Below are 19,519 nucleotides of genomic sequence, written 5' to 3'. Positions count from 1 at the left end.
TTTGCCTTTCTACCAGGCAACCAATTCTCTAGTCTTGAGCTTCTTATTGCCAAAGATTGGCAGCATGTCACACCAGTTAGCCCTAACAGTTCCATAGGCATCCGTTTTGCTCTGCTGAAGGAGCTCATAAAGTTCAGAAGATGTGTAAAAGTTGTCTTTATTTACACAATAGCTCTGATTTAGCAATGGTTCAATCAGTAATTTCTGTATTTTGGGTTGAATTTGGTTCCTTTCCCAGTGTATAGGATAGAATTTGAAATGTAACCAGTTATCGTTTCGCATAGCATAAAGCATTTAATGCCAAATGGTGCTCTTATTGATGTTATGTATTATATCCAGCTGAGCCTTCCATTGTAGGCCATTAGACTTTCATCTATGCTGTCTCTTTCTGGCAGATAGCTCAGTTGGAAATTCTTCAGAATCATTTGATATACTTCCTAAATGTTCTTGAGTTTTGGTGCTGGATGAGTAGTTTCATCACATTCTCCATTGTTTTGAAAGTGCAAATATTTCCTTATCAGGGAAAATTTGTACTCTGACATGACCGTGCCAAAGAATGGATTGGCGAGTAATTTATTGGTTGTCCAATACCACTTCTGTAGGGGTTTCCCCATCACTCCCTGAAATTATTAGGCCAATAAATTTCCGAATGTCCTCCTTGGTCATTAATTCCCACTTTCTACTTCTTGAAAACTTCCGATGCATAGCAGCTTGTTGCTCTTGGTATCGTCGGTCAAATATAGTTGGCATACTTACCAAGGGATTGTCATCTTCAACATCCGCTTTCATACCAGGTGCTCCAGTAAATGCGAATCTTAGGTGGCATTGCGTGATCTGTACCGCAGTCAATAGAGCACCAAGTCCGCACATCACTGAGCTCAGTCACAGGATCATCACTGAAATTTCTGTGTCTGATGACGAATTTCCCCACGAATCGATGTCACTCATTTCTGCAAGTGATTCTGTATTGCTATTGCTGTTTTCCAGCAGGTCATAAACTGCTTTTGATGTCGAGGCATGCTTTTTGGATGTCATGGTAATTTCCAGCCAGAAAGAACCAGTTTCCAGGCAGAAAGAACAGTAAAACTGCAGGCAAGGTCACACGACAGAGCATTGGGGACAAACTGAGGTCAAATGATTTGATAGAGTAATGTAATCCAATAAGATTACAATGTATTGTGTATGTGTTGTGATTTACACATTTTGAATCTACCAGCCGGTTGCGACGGCCACAGGGAAGGGAAGCCGGAACACACAATGCATCGGGCAGAAGATCCAGCTGCAGGTTAAAGCAGGAGTACATCGGGATACCCGGAATATCGCCAAGGAGGTTAATCCTACCTTTTATATAACAGGGATGCAGTCAGGCTGCATCAAAACAGTGTGTGGGAGAATTTTTTCTTTTTTATGGTTAGGGCCGCAGCCTGTGTTAAAATAATCTGTGATGGCAGCATGCTGGAGATCCAGGCCATTGCCCTACACAGAGTGCAGAAGTCCATCTCCAGATCACCAGTGGTCCTACACAGCTCCTGCATAGTGCTCCTTGAATAACATTTTAAATTGAAACACATTGTGTAGAGGGGTACCAGACCACTGGAAATCTAGGTAACTGGGTAATGCGTGAGCACAGTAGCTAGGCCTGTGCCTAGTCTTTGGGGATTCGATGTATCAAAACGATGGCATTAGCCTGCTGCAAGCAGGAAGAAATCATTTACGCCTCCTTTCCCCCAGTCTCCTTTCTCAATCATTGGGACTGTTAGGGTACTTTCACACTGAAGCGTTGCAGGTGCTGGCAGTAAAGCGCCGCTATATTTAGCGGTCCTTTACTGTTGTTTTATCGGTGCTATTCGGCGGTTTTAACCCCCGCTAGCAACCGAAAAAGGGTTAAAAACGCCTGCAAATCGCTGCTGCAGTGGCGCTTTGCTGGCGGTATAGCCGCGCTGCCATATTGATTTCAATGGGCAGGAGTGGTTCAGGACCATTAAACACACCGCTCCTTCACCGCTCCAGAGATGCTGCTTGCAAGGAGTTTTTTTCCGTCCTGCAAGCGCACCACTCCAGTGTAAAAGCCCTCGGCTGTTTCAGGGAGCAGCGGCTGTTTCAGGGCGCTTTGCAGGCGCTATTTTTAGAGCTGTAGCGCCTGCAAAGCGCTCCAGTGTGAAAGGGGCCTTATAAAGTTATAATCTTTTTTGGCAGCTCAGAAGTCAAGAGGTAACAGCATATCAAACAATAAAAGTAGACCCAGAAAAATAGATGTCCATATAACATATGCTACCAATGATTGTAGTTTTTTGTCTATTTTTTGGATCTCAAGTAAGTCACAGAAATAGTAATGAAGGACAGAAAACTTACATTTTTATGATTTACACACTTCATTAGGACCAGTTCCCTGTATGCCCGTTTGGCATGTGTTTGATTTTGAAATGGTCGGCTGAGTTTCTTAATGGCCACATTTCTATCAAGGACAGCATCGTAAGCAGCACTGAAAGGCAAGATGTACACATGAGAATTGCAAAGCCTGGTAGTAATATTTCTAAGAAAATCATTCATCACACCCCATAAAATTGCAATCCCTTCTCAGTTAGGTACATTGATCAAGTTCTGTGATTGAAGACATAACATTACAATTTGATCATAGAGAGGTTAGGAAAAATATTAAAGAAAACTGTGCATTTTTTAGATTGAAATCTGCTCATGTCCTGCAGCAGATGTTAGATGTAGAGAAACGAGTGATGAATTGGTCATATGATTGTTGTCTAAGCCAGCTGCCTTGCATTGAATTTCTCCCTCTTGTAGGTTAACATTAAGTAGAAGAGACAGAGGTCAATGCTGCCTGTATTACCTCTGTACCTTTGCTGTTTACAAAGATAAAAAAAAGTCACAGCCTTCAAACTGCAAAAAAATGTGGCTATGGCAACACGCAGAAAAATGTGGCTATGGCAACACACAGAAAAAAGGCAGGAACATAACGCACAAGCACAATAACCTTGTATTTTTGTAGCTAGGGGGCCTGACTTAGCATAAGTATGACTAATAAAATCACAAAAAAGTGTGGAAGATTTGCAATTTGTAAGTGCTTTTTTCATATTTGTTTACTTACTATTAACTAATTACTGGAATAAAAATTTGAACCACTTAAGGACCAGAAGGATTTACTCCTTTAACCGGTTCCCGACCGGCTCACGTCTTTTTATGGGGGCAGAATGGCACCCCTGGATGAAAGCCTGCATGGTACGGGATTCCCTTTAAGAGCCGCCAGAGGGTGCATGCGCCGCCAGAGGCACGCATCCAACTACATAGCGGTAGACCTGATGCGCGTGGCCGGTGGTCGCAATCGCCGCCGGTCACGCGCGGTGGCGTGCACGAGAGCCAACATGGGGATTTGTGTGTGTAAACACACAAATCCCTGTTCTGTCAGGGAAGAGGAGACATGTTGTTTGTTCCTACTAAGTAAGAACAACGATATGTCACCTCCCCTAGTCAGTCCTATCCCTATACAGTGAGAACACACTGAGGGAACACACATTTAACCCCTTGATCACCCCCTAGTGTTAACCCCTTCCCTGCCAGTGACATTTTCACAGTAATCAGTGCATATTTATAGCACTGATTGATGTATAATTGTCAATGGTCCCAAAAATGTGTCAAAAGTATCCAATCTGTCTGTCACAGTGTTGCAGTACTGCTAAAAATCGCAGATGACTGCCATTACTAGTAGAAAAAAATAATAAAAATGACGTAAAAATGACATAAATGTTTCCCATAGTTTGTAAGTGCTTTTTTTTTAATTTGATGATATTTATTATAGCAAAAAGTAAAAAATATTTTTTTTTTCAAAATTGGCACTCTTTTTTGTTTATAGCGCAAAAAAAAATAAAAACCACAGAGGTGATCAAATACCACCAAAATAAAGCTCTATTTGGGGGAAAAAAAGGATGCAAATTTTGTTTGGGTACAGCATGACCGCGCAATTGTCAGTTCAAGCAACGCAGTGCCAAAATGGAAAAAGTGCTCTGGTCAGGAAGGGGGTAAAATCTTTCAGGGCTGAAGTGGTGAATGACCAGGCCATTTTTTGTGATTTGGAACTGTGTTACTTTAACTGATAATTGTGTGGACGTATGACGCTGTACCCAAATAAAATTGATGTCCTTTTTCCCCCACAAATAGAGCTTTCTTTTAGTGGAATTTGATAACCTCTGTGGTTTTCAGTTTTTGCGCTATAAACAAAAAAAAGAGCGTCAATTTTGAAAAAAAAAATATATTTTTTATTTTCTGCTATAAAACATACTCAATCAAATAATGTAAAAAATATAATTTCTTCATCAGTTTAGGCCAATTTGTATTCTGCTACATATTTTTGGTAAAAAAAAAAAAAAATGGAAGGGAAGGGGTTAACATCAGGGGTGATCAATGGGTTAACTGTGTTCCCTCAGTGTGTTTACAAACTGTATGTGGGGGATGGGCTGCTTGGAACAACATACAGATCCGTCTTCCTGCATAGCAGCAAGAGAAGATCTCTGTGTCATCCACTGAAAGAAAAGAGATCTGCCTTGTTTACACAGGCAGATCCCTGTTCTGTCTCTGTGGGGAACGTTTGTGGGCAGCCGGCGGACATCGAATCCACCGGACCCGCCGATTGCCTCCCCCGCTGGCCAATAAGCGTGCGCCAACAGAAAGCCGTGTACAAGCCTGGCGTATACCTTGTTCGCAAAGTCTAAATGTGTTCTGTAACCTTCCCTTAACACAGAGACACAACTTCTGCTAGAATCTCTCTGTATCTTTACAATTGTTCTATTCCCTAGGTTTTAATAACATATTTCTGCTTGTTTTTAACCACTTACAGACCAAACCATTTTGCTGGCTTAAGACCAGACCACTTTTTGCAATTCGGCACTGCATCGCTTTAACTGACAATTGCGCAGTCGTGCGATGTGGCTCCCAAACAAAATTGACGTCCTTTTTTTCCCACAAATAGAGCTTTCTTTTGGTAGTATTTGATCACCCCTGCATTTTTTATTTTTTGCGCTATAAACAAAAATAGGCCGATACGTATTCTTCTACATATTTTTGGTACTAACTGTGGGGGGGCTGGGCTTTGTTTTAGTGAACACTGATCTCTGCTCCAATCACATGGAGCAGAGATCAGCGACACTTGTTGCTAGGCAGAACGGGGAGATGCTGTTTACAACGGCATCTCCTCGTTCAGCCGCCCCATGAGACGATCCGCGATCAGCCCGCCCGTGTCATTCTGCCGACATACATCGGCGTGCGCCAGTCGGGAAGTGGTTAATAACATGTCATACTGCCCCTTTCTCATCTACGTATAAAATAACATTTTGTCAGAAAGGGCATTTTAAACACAGTGATTGTGTCCTGTGAATCTGTTCCTGCAATTGCAAAGTTAACTTTTATTTTTAGAGTCACAACCATACATTTCTATAACAGTTGGCGAGACAGCCAGGAGTTCGTCAGAGTCTCCAAAAGGAACCGTTTTGATCCCGATCATTGGGAATGCAGACCTCTAAATGACAGCTAGGTAAGCTATCCTTAAGCTTGCTCTTTTCTGTCTTTCCTATGTGTCCTATTCTGTCGGTTCTCAGGGAAACCAGACCCACTCTTGGACCTTTCTGGTTGGATAACATGTGTGTGAATGTGTTTGTGCCCCCCTTCATGGGTTGGACTGTGCGTGGATAGAGAGATTCCTCTGCCTTTCCTTGCGTTGATTCCTTGTGGGCGACCTGGGTCAGGGGCGCATGGTAGGGTCAGACAAAACCCACAGAGAAGAGAAGAGACTAGCAGGGTCTCTTAGCGAGTGTTTTGTCTATTGTCATAACCCCTTCTATCCACGTAGATAAGTGGAGACTATTCTTGTAAATCTGCAGATTTGCTATACTATTTGTTTTAGAGGCAAGAGGGTATAGGCACAAGAAGAGAAGAGAAAAGACTGGCCAGTCATTATGAGAATTAAATTAAATAAAGAAATGAAGGGTGAGGCCCAGCGCAAGATGAGAGCTGGAGAATATTTGAAACTAAAGTATGGTTCCACCTATACTGAGCCCCTAGATAAATGGGTAGAATGGACAACAACTAAACCTTTAAAATCTGAAGGCACTTTTGAGTTACAAGTTTAGCAAACTTTTCTGCATGATTGCATCCTGTGAATCTGTTCCTGCAATTGTAGCGTTAGCATTAAGTAGAAGAGACAGAGGTCAATGCTGCCTGTATTACTGCTGTACCTTTGCTGTTTACAAAGATAAAAAAAGTCACAGCCTTCAAACTGAAAAATATGTGGCTATGGCAACACACATAAAAAAAAAAGGCAGGGACATGAAGGCCAAGCACACCAACCTTGTATTTTTTTAGCAACTTTTGCAGTCACAGCCGGAAATTTCTATAACAGCTGTATACTTGAAATAGATCTCTCCAAAAAAGGATCTATGCATTATCCTACCAATCCTGCCCCTTAAGATAAAAAAATCAACAAAAGCCATGAGATACCTACAACGTGCACCTTTATTGCCATAACATTTGCTTGGGGACAATAGCCACATGCTATAAGGAGATTACATGCTCCTACACTTTAGCAGGAATCATGTGACTAAAGCCATATTTAGTCATGTGACCAGATGCTGTGGGAACCCAGCAATAACGTTAAGTATTTTAGTACATGTTAACTTCTATACATATGATATGGACAGGGTAGCAGGGTAGGGGTAATTTAATATATTTACTTTTAATTACAGCTTGGGACATTCACAATGTAGGTTTTGCCTATGAAACTCATAGTGTACAAACACATTACTTTTTTTGTAGTAAATAAAAGACCAGATGAAAAACAAAATTATTATCTTTGTGTGCCAACAAAAATGTATGTTTAGAAAGCCTGGTGCTTTAACTACTTGACCTGCGGAAGATTTACCACCCCCCCCCCCCCCTTCATGACCAGGCTATTTTTTTTTGTGATACAGCACTGCTTTACTTTAACTGACAATTGCACAGTTGTGCAATGCTGTACACAAATAAAATTGATGCTCTTTTTTTCTCACAAATAGAGCTTTCTTTTAGTGGTATTTCATTACCTCTCTGTGTGTTTTTTTTTTTCACTATAAATGAAAAAAACACCTACAATTTTGAAAAAAAAAAAAAAATATATATATATATATATACATTTATTTTACTTTCTGCTATAAAACATATCCAATATAACTTTTTTAAAAAATCTAATTTCTTCATAAATTTAGGCTTTATATGTATTCTGCTACATATTTTTGGTAAAAAAAAATCCCTAAATACGTATATTGATTAGTTTGCACAAAAGTTATAGCATCTACAAACTATGTTTTAACGATATTTATATTTTTTTTATTACCGTAGTAATAACAGCAATCAGCATTCAGCGACTTATAGCGGAGCTGTGATATTGTGGTGGAAATTTGGACAATAACTGACACTTTGACACTTTTTGGGGACCAGTGACAATACAGTGATCAGTGCTAAAAATTATGCACTGCCACTGTACTAATGACACTGGCTGGGAAGGGGCTAATATCTGGGGCCATGAAAGGGTTAACTGTGTGCTTAACTGGTGTATTACTATACTGTGGGAGGTGCTTTTACTAGAGGAAGACATGCAATTTCTTCCCTGCTCTGCGGGGACACAAATTCCATCCATTCCCTCCTGTCAGAAGGGCAATCTGCTTTGTTGACATAGGCCACCGTTCTAGGCCTAATGATTGGCGGGTACCGGCAGACATTGAGTATGAGGTACCTGCGCATAGGCTGCCACTGTATATAATCACAGTGGGAGTGAGCCGCTGGTAGCGCATATGCCATACGTGATTTAGTGCAGAGATTCTGCCCTGTAGCAGTAAAACTGCTATAGGGTGGACCTTAAGTGTTTTTTCCAGTTTGATAGAGTGAGGAAGAGTTCAAGTTTTTTGTCAGCTGTCTATTTCTTTTTTTTTTTTTTTTTTTTTTTTTTAGCTACATCAGCGAATTTATCTGCGAGGCACCAATCAACTTAACGTTCATTTAGTTTTCCTCGTCTTCACATCATTGTAGCTCATCTTTTAAGTTACCATTACCAACCATAATCTTTATTCGTTCATACATATAAAACAAAAATAAAGCCAAGTTATCCTGTACTATCCCTAGGATTTAACCCTTATCATCCCTCACACTACTTCTTCACCATATTTTACCCCCTCCCCAAACCCCCCCTCTTTTAATTCCACTACGGGTGAAAGAAAGGAGACGGAAACCCAGAGCTTGCCACAAGACGTCAAACGTCCGCCCTCAGTCGGGCCTCCTCTCTTTGTCCCTTTCTATTCTCATCTATCCCCTCCCTCCCCCCTCTCTGTTCCTGCTTGATTTCACTTGGGGTTCTACTTTAGTCATTTCTTCCACATTTCCTTTCCCGTTATTACTACTGTGTTATTTCCTCCACGTATCGCCATGATTTTTAAAATTTTTCCCAGAGATCCCATTTCCTATCCCTCTCCTCCTTTATGGCTGATTCCTCTTCACCTCCCTCCTCACCTTCCAGATGTTGGATTACGGTTACCCGAAAAATCCAATCCTGGATTTTAGGACTTTCTTTCTCTCGCCATTTTCTCGGAATTAGGCTTTTTGCGGTATCAAGTAATATGGGGACTAATGATGCTTTATATTGTTTTGTTGTCTCCTCTGTCCCGTGGAATAACACCATCCATGGGTCCTCTCTAACTTCTTTTCCTGTAACCACCTTTGTTATATCAATTATCCTCTTGCAATATTCTTTAATTATGGGGCAATCCCACCATATGTGGCCCATACTCCCGATAGTCTTACATCCTCGCCAGCACTCCGGAGATTGATCAGTTCTGAACCTACTTAGTTTGTCAGGGGTGGCATACCATCTTGCTATGCATTTGTAATTTGTTTCTATCAGTTTACTCCCTCCCCCTGCATAGTGAGTTAATGTAAGTATTTTCTTTCTATTTTGGGTGTTACATTGTACCCCCAGTTCTTTTTCCCATTTTTTAATGAATGCCGGTTCGTCCAGCTCATCCCCCTCTGAGAGTATTTTATAAATCAAACCAATATTTTTTCTTTTTTTTATTAGCTTATCCTTCTGACATATCTGTTCAAAAGGTCTAAGCTCTTCTTTACTCCGTAAGGGATGGGGTAACTTTGTGACAAACTGTCGTAGCTGGAGGTACCGCCATTCATCAATCCTCATCAACTCTGTGTCTTCTCTTAGTGCTTGAAAAGTGCTTAATTTATCTTTTACTAAAATATCTTTTAATTGTGCATTATCTTTTAATATCCATTTTCGCCCTATTTCTTGTTGTCCTGGTGGAAAATATTCGTTATCTTTCAAAAAAATCAAAGGTGAATTGTATCCCCATTTATTTTGTGTGTGTATTTGATCCCATAATTTAAATACTTGTCGTGTTATCTCATGTGTATTTGAACCCAGTGTCCTATGTTGTGGCGGATTCCATATTATTCTCCCTAATTGTGTTTGAGAAAGCGTGTTTTCTATGCCTACCCATCTTTTATCATTTACCTCTTTCGCCCACTCTACCACCCGTGAAAGAACCACTGCGTTATAGTATCTTTTTATATCCGGAGCTGCCACCCCCCCTTGTTTTCTCCCCTTCCTTAGTACCGCGAACGAGATTAGCTGTCTATTTCTGATCTGTTTATTAAAGGTATATTTTTAGTAAAAAAAAGTTTACAAATTTAACTAATTGTTTTTTTGCTGTGTGTTCCTTTTAGTCCTTGTGAAGTTTTTACCCGTTCAACCTCCCCATTTCTTGCCCTGGCATTACAGGGACAGGAAGTGAGAGAAAATCATCAAGGTGGGCTTTAAACAAACTCCTTCACTTTCTCCTTAAAGCTGAGGTTCACACAAAAATTGAACCTCTGCTTTTCGGAACTCTCCCCCTGGTGTCACATTTGGCACCTTTCAGGGGGGAGGGGGGTGCAAATACCTAAAGATCTAAAACAGGTATTTGCACCCACTTCTGGGCATAGACTCCCACGGGAGTCTATGCCTCTTTCCGTCCCCCCACACTGTCTGCTGGGACACACACGGGTCCCAGAGACAGCAGGGACCATTCGGATTGAGCAGTGCGACTCGCGCAGAGCAGTAGGGAACCGAAAAGTGAAGCCACAAGGCTTAATTTCCTGATTCCCTTACCGAAGATGGCGGCAGCAGCATCAGAGGACTGAGGGACGGTTCGGTCTCGGGTGCTGACATCGCTGGACCCTGGGACGGTTGAGTGTCCTTATTTTGAAAGTCAGCAGCTGCAGTATAAAAAAAAATTTGCGGGACTCTCGCTTTAATAAGCAATGTGATACTTCTATCATTGTGTTCAACATGTTTAAAGGGAATATATAGTCTTTTTAAAAGTTATCATTTGCTCATTACATGTCTAGGCTCTTCTTTCTATTTTTCTGTGACACAGAATGCTTGTGCTTAATTGCTGTTTTCAAAATGCACAATGCAAGGGACTCATTAAGAATAATGAACTCCCTATGTGGCTAAAGTCTTATCAGAAAAGATGTTAAGAAGAAAGACAAAATCATGGCAAATTGAGTATTTACTCCTTCCAATGGCTAATTACAAATCTTTATGCTTAAAACAATATGAAAGAGCAAACATGAAAAAAATTAAAGTTAATCTAAAATGACTTTAAAGACTCTTCTTTAAGCCGTGTTTTCAAACATATGATGTATCTAATACAGAAGGGACAAGCACAAAGCAATTGCTAAGAGACTGCTAAAAGTTGCATGTGGCTCCTAAATCTCTAGTTGGTTGCCACTGGAAAAAACAGCAAAATACCACACTTTATATTATCTGTACCATTTATGGACATGCCACTATCCTATTTTGGCAATATTTATTGAAACATAATGAGATTTTCTCCTTTCTCAAGACATTTCAAAGATTATAAATGAGAATCCCAGAATGGGATCTTCAGATGATCAAATACATTTGTGTTATGCTTTAAACTAGAGTTTTTGTCTTGTCATCTGCATTGCATGAAATACAAACATATTTGTTTTCTAAATCTTCAAAAGCAATAAAGCAAGCAGTTCATCTAGTGGAACACACAGCAGAATCAAACATCATCATTAATCATATGCAATAAAAACAGATGCCTAAAATTAAATCTATGTTTTAAGTTAAATCTAGCATTGTCCTTGTCACATGGATAGTTTACATTTGTTAAACAGAACCGAGTGCGATTAATGGTTTACAGAATGCCTCCCAGGTATGTCATTTCCTGCTTGTGTAATTGAAATACGGATTTTCCCAGAAGTCTGCACTAAGAGGGCTTTCACACTGCGCCTCCCATAGCGTCGGCGGTTAAACGCTGCTATTTTTAGTTTTTAGCTATTTTTAGTACTGTATGACACACCAACGGCCTCCTTGATGCTTCCGGGTTACTCCTCTCAACCCCTGGCTATTAGAAGGGGAACCAGGCAGGGGTGCCCGCTATCACCGCTGCTATTTGCTCTGGCGATTGAGCTACTGGCAATAAAAAATTGTCATGTCGACATGTCAGGATATTAAGGTGACTGTCTGTGGTGGGGTGGAGCATAAATGCCTGCTTTTTGCAGATGATTTATTACTGACTTTGACATCCCCGATTACATCACTTCCCAACCTGTACAAGATCTTAAATCCCTTTTCAGAGATATCAGGGTTGTACATAAACCATAACAAGTCCAGAGTATTAAACCTCTCACTACCAAACTCTATTCAAACAACACTTGAGCAATTGCACCAATGCAAGTGGGAACGTGAAGCTCTCCCATATTTAGGTATTCACTTGACCTCTTCTATACAAACAATATACAAAAGGAACTACCCAGCTCTTATTAAATGGCTAATAGAGGATATGACAAAATGGCAGATACACCACCCATCGTGGTTCGGTAGACTACACTCAATTAAAATGAATGGATATTATACTACTTTCGGACGATACCTGTAGCGCTGTCCTGTAGCAATCTACAACGGTTGCAAAGGAAAATCCTCCAGTTTATATGGGGAGATAAGAGGCCTAGGGTGAACAAAAGCCCTGTGTATACTCCTAAACGGAGAGGAGGACTTGGTTTGCCAGATCTACAGAAATATTTCTATGCAGCACAGGTAGCTCAGCTATCTAGATTTAACTCAAACACACCTCACGCAATATGGATGACCATGGAATCTTATTCATGCCATCCAGATCTGGTATCCCACATTATGTGGCTTCCACCTAAAGAAAGACAAACAATATTATGTCCCTCCCTATCCTTCTCACTAGAAATATGGGACAGGCTTACTAGAACTCATAAAGTTAAATCACCTCATACTCCATTGGCACCCATACTTAAAAATAGTGCGTCACCCCGGGCCTCACTCCATTAGCCTTTGAAAGGTGGACCAATAAGGGCCTATTAAGAATAGCAGATCTTTGCGACAACAGAGGTATGCTGACAGAACACGCAATGTTTGAAAAATATCAAATGCCATCAGTAGAACGCTACACTCAACTTCACCACTATCTTCAATCTCTGGCTCATGGGGGTGACCTGGTGGCCCTGACCGCTATGGAGCACTTATGTAATAGCTATGATAAACTTAGAGGCCATATAACGGCCATATATACATTATTGACGAATGCATTAACAAAACTGAGTTATATGCTCCAGTGGGAGAAGGATCTCCGGGAAACCCTCAACCTAGAAAAATGGCATGCTATGTCAGAATCAACATCTAGATCACTTATAAATACCTCAATAATAGAAGCTAATTACAAGGTGTTATTATGATGGTATATGGTGCCGGTCAGACTGGCCACCTTTGTACATGGAGCTACCCCCAAGTGTTTTAGAGGCTGTGGTCAAGATGGAACTACCTATCATATTTGGTAGACGTGCCCCAAGGTCAGAAGATTCTGAATCAGGGTCTACAATTTTGTGTATACCCTTACCCAGATAAATTTAACCAAGTCTGCCAAAAAGCATTTCTCTGAGATAGGGTAATGGAAGCCTCTAATTCCCAAAGGCGATTACTCAATTTCATATTTAGCGCAGCAAAAATTACGATTGCCAGGAATTGGAGGTCCGCCGCCCTGCCATTTGGTCAGCTAAAAAGTAAAATATGTGGCTAATGTTGAATGAAAGGTTGTCCACGCTGGTTCAGGAAAAAATGAGGTTGTTCCACAGAGTCTGGCAAGATTATTTGGCTAGCGATCCCAGACCACTTGCCACTTAGGAACTGATATATATATATATATATATATATATATATATATATATATATATATATATATATATATAATGGATATTAGAGACTAGGACCACGGCTCTTGAATACCCCCCCCCCCCACTCCCCCCTCTTAACTCTATATCATCCTCCAAACTCTTTCCTACCTTTCTCTTTTAAAACTCATATGTTCAAGTAAAGTACTAATTCTATGCAGAGTTATAGACTATAAGGGCCCATATAGGGAGAACTGAAGTTAGTCGGGGGCCTTGTGGGAGATGCTTGACCCTCCCGTTAGTGTGATAGGGGGTGGGCTCTTCCCTGTGGGGGGGGATGCCAGGCCAGCTGAAAATAGAATGAGGTTAAAGGGCCCCTATTTCAGGAGTCACATATACGGACTACCTTGTTTTAATAACTAGAGGGTTCACCTCCCATGAACTCAAAGTACACTGTCCAGGCAGGTGGATGGATCTCTTTTTCTTATCCTCTGTTGTTTGTTGTTATGTTAAGAGACCAAACTATGATTCTCTTGTGACTATACATACTGTACAAAATGTAAAATGAGCATATTGTTCTGTACCGAAAACTTTACTAAACACCATTGAAACGTAAAAAAAGACCAAAAATTGTGAAAAGAAAAAAGTTTTTCTTAGTTTCTGTCAGTAAATTTTGTAAATAAGTAATTTTCCTCCTTCACTAATGTGCGCTGATGAGGCGGCACTGATGGGCACTGATAGGGTGCACTGATGGGCACTGATGAGAAGGCACTTATGGGCACTGATTAGGTGGCATTGATGAGGAGGCACTAATATGCTGCCCTTATGTGCACTGATAGGTGGCACTAATAGGCGGTACTGGGGGGCACTGATAGGCGGTATGGATAGGCAGCACTTATGGGCATTGATGTGTGTCACTGAGGGGTGACACTGATTGGCATTGATGGGCAGCAGTAATGGGCATTGATGGGCAGCACTAATAGGTGGCACTGATCGCCAGCCGATCGTCTCTCCTCGCCACACACCCATCAGTGTGATGCGAGGAGCGACAATTACCGGCATCTCCATGTTTTTCATGTGACCAGCTGTGATTAGATACAGCCAATCCCATGGTTAAAGAGCCATGGGCGCAGCTCTTTACAGAGATCGGGGTCGTGCCGTATCCTTGCAAAATAGTGCGCCCGCGATCGTCATGCTGCATGCCCCCACGGGAGTGCGAAAGCGGCCGTTCTGGATGATGATGACGCCATACTGACATTAAAATGTCCCCTCCTGAGTCACAGTGACAGTCTCCCTCCATGCCAGGTGTTTCCTTCACTATACTTCAGTCCAAACAGCACTGACAGTCCCACTCCCAGCCTGCCTTGCTCCCTTCCCGCAGACCTGCACACGAGGCTTGGGCTGCTTCGTTTGGCTCCCTTGCACCATGACATCACATAACATGCTCAGACTCTGCCTCTCCCATTCCCCCCCCCCCCCCCCCCCACCAATCTTATGGAAGATGTCAGCAATAACAAGCAATCCTTGGACTTACAGTTTGTTATTAGCTGATGGGTCATATTTTATCCAGGCCAGTGCTAAAAGAATATGTTAGGTTGGTAACTCTGAGCAACACTTCTCTATTTAAACATCGAACAGAGTGAACCTAGCTACCAGTGACACATGCTGGGCATTATATGGCTACCCGCTCCTCCTTTAGACCTGAAATTACAGCGTCTGGCAGTGGTGAGTCATCCAATACCAACTACCTCTGTGGCTCTGGGACATCATGTAAATGAATGCCAAGAGCTACAAAGAAAGTTGATGCTGGAGGATGCAAAAGTGTATCACAATAAACCATGTTAAATCCACTTTTCACCATGATCACCAATTAATGCAGCACATTTTGCATAGCATGCTTTATTTAGCCAACTAGAATATTTGCCTTCTGTGAAAGGGTTGTTTGGTTGGGTTTGCTCTCAGGCCAAAGATTCCCAGTTCTTCCCTGTCAGTCTGTTTTGCTAGCATCAAAAATTTATTTTTAAGAGGCCTGTTGCTCAATGTTTTACAAACAATTCACACCATTTTCCCTTTTTTTTTTTTTTACATAAAATTCAGTTAGAAAAATTTGTGAATCTTGGGTGAAAGGGAATTGATAAAAAGACCCCTAAATCTTTTCTAACAAACAGTTCTTATTTAAAAGATTCCACCTTTAGGAAAATGGGTATGGCTGGACTTTAACTGTTTATATAACTAAAAGGAAAATGTGTTTCATACTCTCTTGCCTATAGCAAAGTGCTCTAGTACTAGCAAGCTGTACCACAAGACTGAAGTCCATGTGGTCTTTCCACAATCCAGGCCTCAAACAGGACCTGTTGGTACGTCAGTTAGGTGATATTTTACAAGAACAGGTAATAATCAACTGTTTTAGGGCATGGGAAAATGTTCTTTTGTTCTTTGAATCACTGTCATTTACATTCGGTCACAGAGTTTTCCATATAATGACAGTGGGATCCATATATTTTCAAAGATTGTGATTTTCATTTACCATTACTTGCTTAGAAAAAAAAAATGTTTCTCTTACAACCATCCTTCATTGTCAGAATTTCAAGGTATACAAGTCTTTTTTTTCAGCTTTCCTTTCATACTTCAGTTCACAGTTTCGGTTCACAGTAGATTACTGCATATATGACACTGGGGTTGTGTATATATTATATTCAAAGCCATTACTGTTTAATCACATTGGCCCCAGTTGTTTGCTGTATATCAGAAGCAACATAATGCAAAGCAAATGGCTCATGAATATCACTAAGCACAAAACACTATGGCAGCATCTTGAGCAAGCAACCATGAAATGTTCCTATTTTCGTATTTTGTTAACTAATAAACACAAAATGATTGCATGTTTTTGCCAGGTACTGCTTCTGTTTTCTAAATATGTAATTTCAATGCTCACTATTCAGTAATGAATTTCCATTAACAACAATTCCATATTGCTTTGTCATTGTGAAAACAAATTGTTTTTTTTTTAAATCAGCACAAGGAACAGTACTTGATGTCAAATGTCAAATGTCTCTTGTGCTGATGGCTGCAGCCTTGGTTGAAACCTTCCATCCTCTGATTCCTCCCTGATACTACAACAACAGTAATCTTCTGGTGTTGCAGAGAATAATAAGGACCTGCTACAGATATTCCTCAAGAGTGGCAACTATGCCTGCCCTTTCCGCTCCCCCCACTCCATTCATAGACTTATTTTTGTTACATCAGAATCACTCCATATGTAATTACATCTGAACACCGGTGGACAGCTTTGGTTTTTTTGATGGGCAACACATGTCTGCTGCCACCTGCCTCCACACATCTCACAAAGCAGTAGCCAGTACAAAGTAATGGCAAGCTGACAATGTCTACTGCTGTCTGCCGGTATTTAGATCTGCAACAGGATGTGGTTAGGGACAAGCGATCGCCACTGGACACATGCACCTTACATCCAGGGATGATCATTTGTCCCTAACCGTAGGTATGTGCAGGCTGAGGGAACACAACTGTCCACAACGGCATGTAAATCCAGCCACAGGAATCTGCTGGATCCTTGCTGTGGTGGAAATAAATTACAATGTGCATGAGGTTTACAGTACATTGGCACTGTTTTTGTAGGAACATCAGAATGTAAGCTTTGTAGGGACTAACACAAATGACTAATTTATTGACAATAACTAACAACATTCTTATGCACTTATAGGGAGATTTCACAGGAATGGGGGCACAAACCACTAGACAAATGGAGACACACTCAAATCTTACATTTTACACAAGGTTTACCACAGCCATTACAAGGCATAACACAGCTCAAACCATTAGAGAAACTGCTAAGATCACCGCAGAGTTTAGAGGGAAGGATATCAAAAATATATAAAACACTAAGACGGGAGGCGGATTATGGGTACCCGGTCTACCTTGAGAAATGGGAAAGGGAGTTAGGCCCAATAAGAAATGAGGAGCATAGGGATAAAATAATCAAAATGACATATTTATTGCCAAAAGACATACAAACGATAGAAATGTCCTACAAGCTATTAGCAAGGTGGTATATGACCCACCAAAGGGTACAGAAGATCAGAGGAGATGGCCCGTCTAACTGCTGGAGGGGTTGCACGGCACTGGGGACTTTCAAACATCTTTGGTGGGATTGCCCTAAAATAACTACTTATTGGGATAAAATAATAGAAATAATATCTGTGCTAACAGGGGAAAGGATTGAAAAACTCCCATGGATATGTCTGTTTCACGATTCAGAGAAGGGGGTTGCACAATACAAACAAACACTAACCCCATACTTGCTGAATGCAGCTAAAGCTTTGATCCCATACCACTGGAAAACCCAACAGGTTTCAACAGTAAAGGAATGGGTTAGGAGGATCGAGCGGATAAGATTAATAGAAGAGTCAATACATACGATGGAGGAAACTAGGGGAAAATATCAGAGGACATGGCAGCAATGGTTTGCATTTAGGAAAATGGAGAGATACTGTTTAATGCTAGAGGGCAATGAAGACTGAGAAGGAGTGGAGTGAGAGAAGAGGGGATGGTGGGGGTTTCTTTTTTATTTTTGTTTTTGTTTTTTTGGGTTAGGGAGGGTAAGGGTTATGTTAAGTTATGGATAGATGTAATGATAAATATAGCAGTTTAAGTTATATACATTTTAAAAGATTGATATCTGTATAACAATGTATGAAATGTATTGTATTAAACTTCAAAATAAAGAATATATATAAAAAAAAAAAACTAACAGCATTCTTTGTATGTCATGTACATGGATAAACCATTTTAACTTATGGACAACTGGGTATCTGTAGAACAGCAGTTTTCAGTCCATAAACTACAAATGCTTAAATGATAGACCAGGACCATACTTGACTGTATGTAAGTCACTGCTAAAAGGAACTTGTATTATTTTCTTGTATTATTTTCCATCATGCACATAATTTTTAGGGTAGAACCTACATCAGAGTTACACTTGACACTTATAGTATTGTCATATTCCGTGTGTCCCTGTTTGAAATACATGTATTTCTGTATGTCTTGCTATAATTAAAGCCACAGAATTTAAAATACAGAGACCTCTGGCACATGCACCTGGACAGTTCTACCCTGCCTATATCGCAGCCTCTATGTTAAAGTGGGGGCATCACAGTGGTTAGCACTTCCACCTAGCAGCACTAGGATAATCAGTTTGGGTCCCAACCACAGCATTACCTACCTGGAGTTTGTATGTTCTCCCTGTGCCTGCATGGGTTTCCTCTGGATACTCCAGTTTTCTCCCACGCACTCTCCCACTCTAAAAACATGCTGGTAGGTTCACTGGCTCGTGTCTTAATTGGCCCTAGTATGCGTGCAATTAGATTGTACTCTCCTTGAGGGTAGGGACTGATGTGAATGTGTAATAAATATGTAAAGTGCTACGTAAATTGATGGTGCTTTATAGGTAGCTGTAATAAATAAATAAGTGGCATTTCATCCCTGTTGAAATTCTGCAAACTGGGACAAGCATGCATATTAGAAAAGTCAGAGCACAATCAGGGACATCTAACTGGTTGCCCATTCACAAATTAAAACACTTAATTTGACTTTTATTTAACGTGTATTAATGCATATAACGCATTTTTAATATCTTTAAAGACTTATAAAGCTTATTGCATTACTATAATTATTATTACTAATACACACACACACACACACACACACACACACACATATATATATATATATATATATATATATATATATATATATATATATATATATATATATATATATATATATATATATATATATATATACACAGTACATATTAATATTATATTATTTAAAAAAAACTATTATTACTCCTACTAAGATGTGAAATTTTCACTTACGTTTATGTTTTGTAATAAAACTTTACTATAGCACAAAAAATGACCCACAACAATTATGCAAGTCTTTTTTCTTTGTTTTTTTTTTTACTTTATTAAAAATAATTAAAGCAGTTCTGTTCATCAAACACTCCAGCCATTTGAATCCATCTCAGAAATTTTAAAAGCATTTTGGCATTGTTCATATGCTGAACAGATCCATGTGAAGTTCCAGGGCACATTAGCACTGGATAACAAATTGTGGATTGTAAAGCTCAGTAACCACAGGCAAGATGCTTTATGTTTTTTTCCAATTGCTTCACAGAACTAATTTAAAAACACTTTGAGCAATATTATGTTCTAACTGATCATAACACCTTCTGCAAAACTATGTTACAATTCAT

At 40.2% G+C, this 19,519-nt stretch overlaps 1 protein-coding gene across 15 annotated transcripts in view; it reads right to left on the bottom strand.

Moving 5' to 3' along the window:
* The window catches only part of MAPK10 (mitogen-activated protein kinase 10), a 308,388-nt gene that overhangs the window by 104,925 nt on the left and 183,944 nt on the right, over nucleotides 1–19,519 (bottom strand). For all 15 annotated transcript variants that reach the window (XM_077476387.1, XM_077476393.1, XM_077476389.1 and 12 more), the window contains one exon: nucleotides 2,353–2,482. In XM_077476387.1, the coding sequence (XP_077332513.1) occupies nucleotides 2,353–2,482 (130 nt within the window). The remainder of the gene's footprint in view (nucleotides 1–2,352; nucleotides 2,483–19,519) is intronic.

Source organism: Lithobates pipiens, unplaced genomic scaffold (genome assembly GCF_037356315.1).
Source record: "Lithobates pipiens isolate NorthernLeopardFrog02 unplaced genomic scaffold, aLitPip1_a1.2 Scaffold_13, whole genome shotgun sequence".
NCBI classification, from domain to species: Eukaryota; Metazoa; Chordata; class Amphibia; order Anura; family Ranidae; genus Lithobates; species Lithobates pipiens.
Note: the sequence above shows the minus strand (reverse complement) of the source record. Positions and strands in the feature narration are given on the sequence as shown.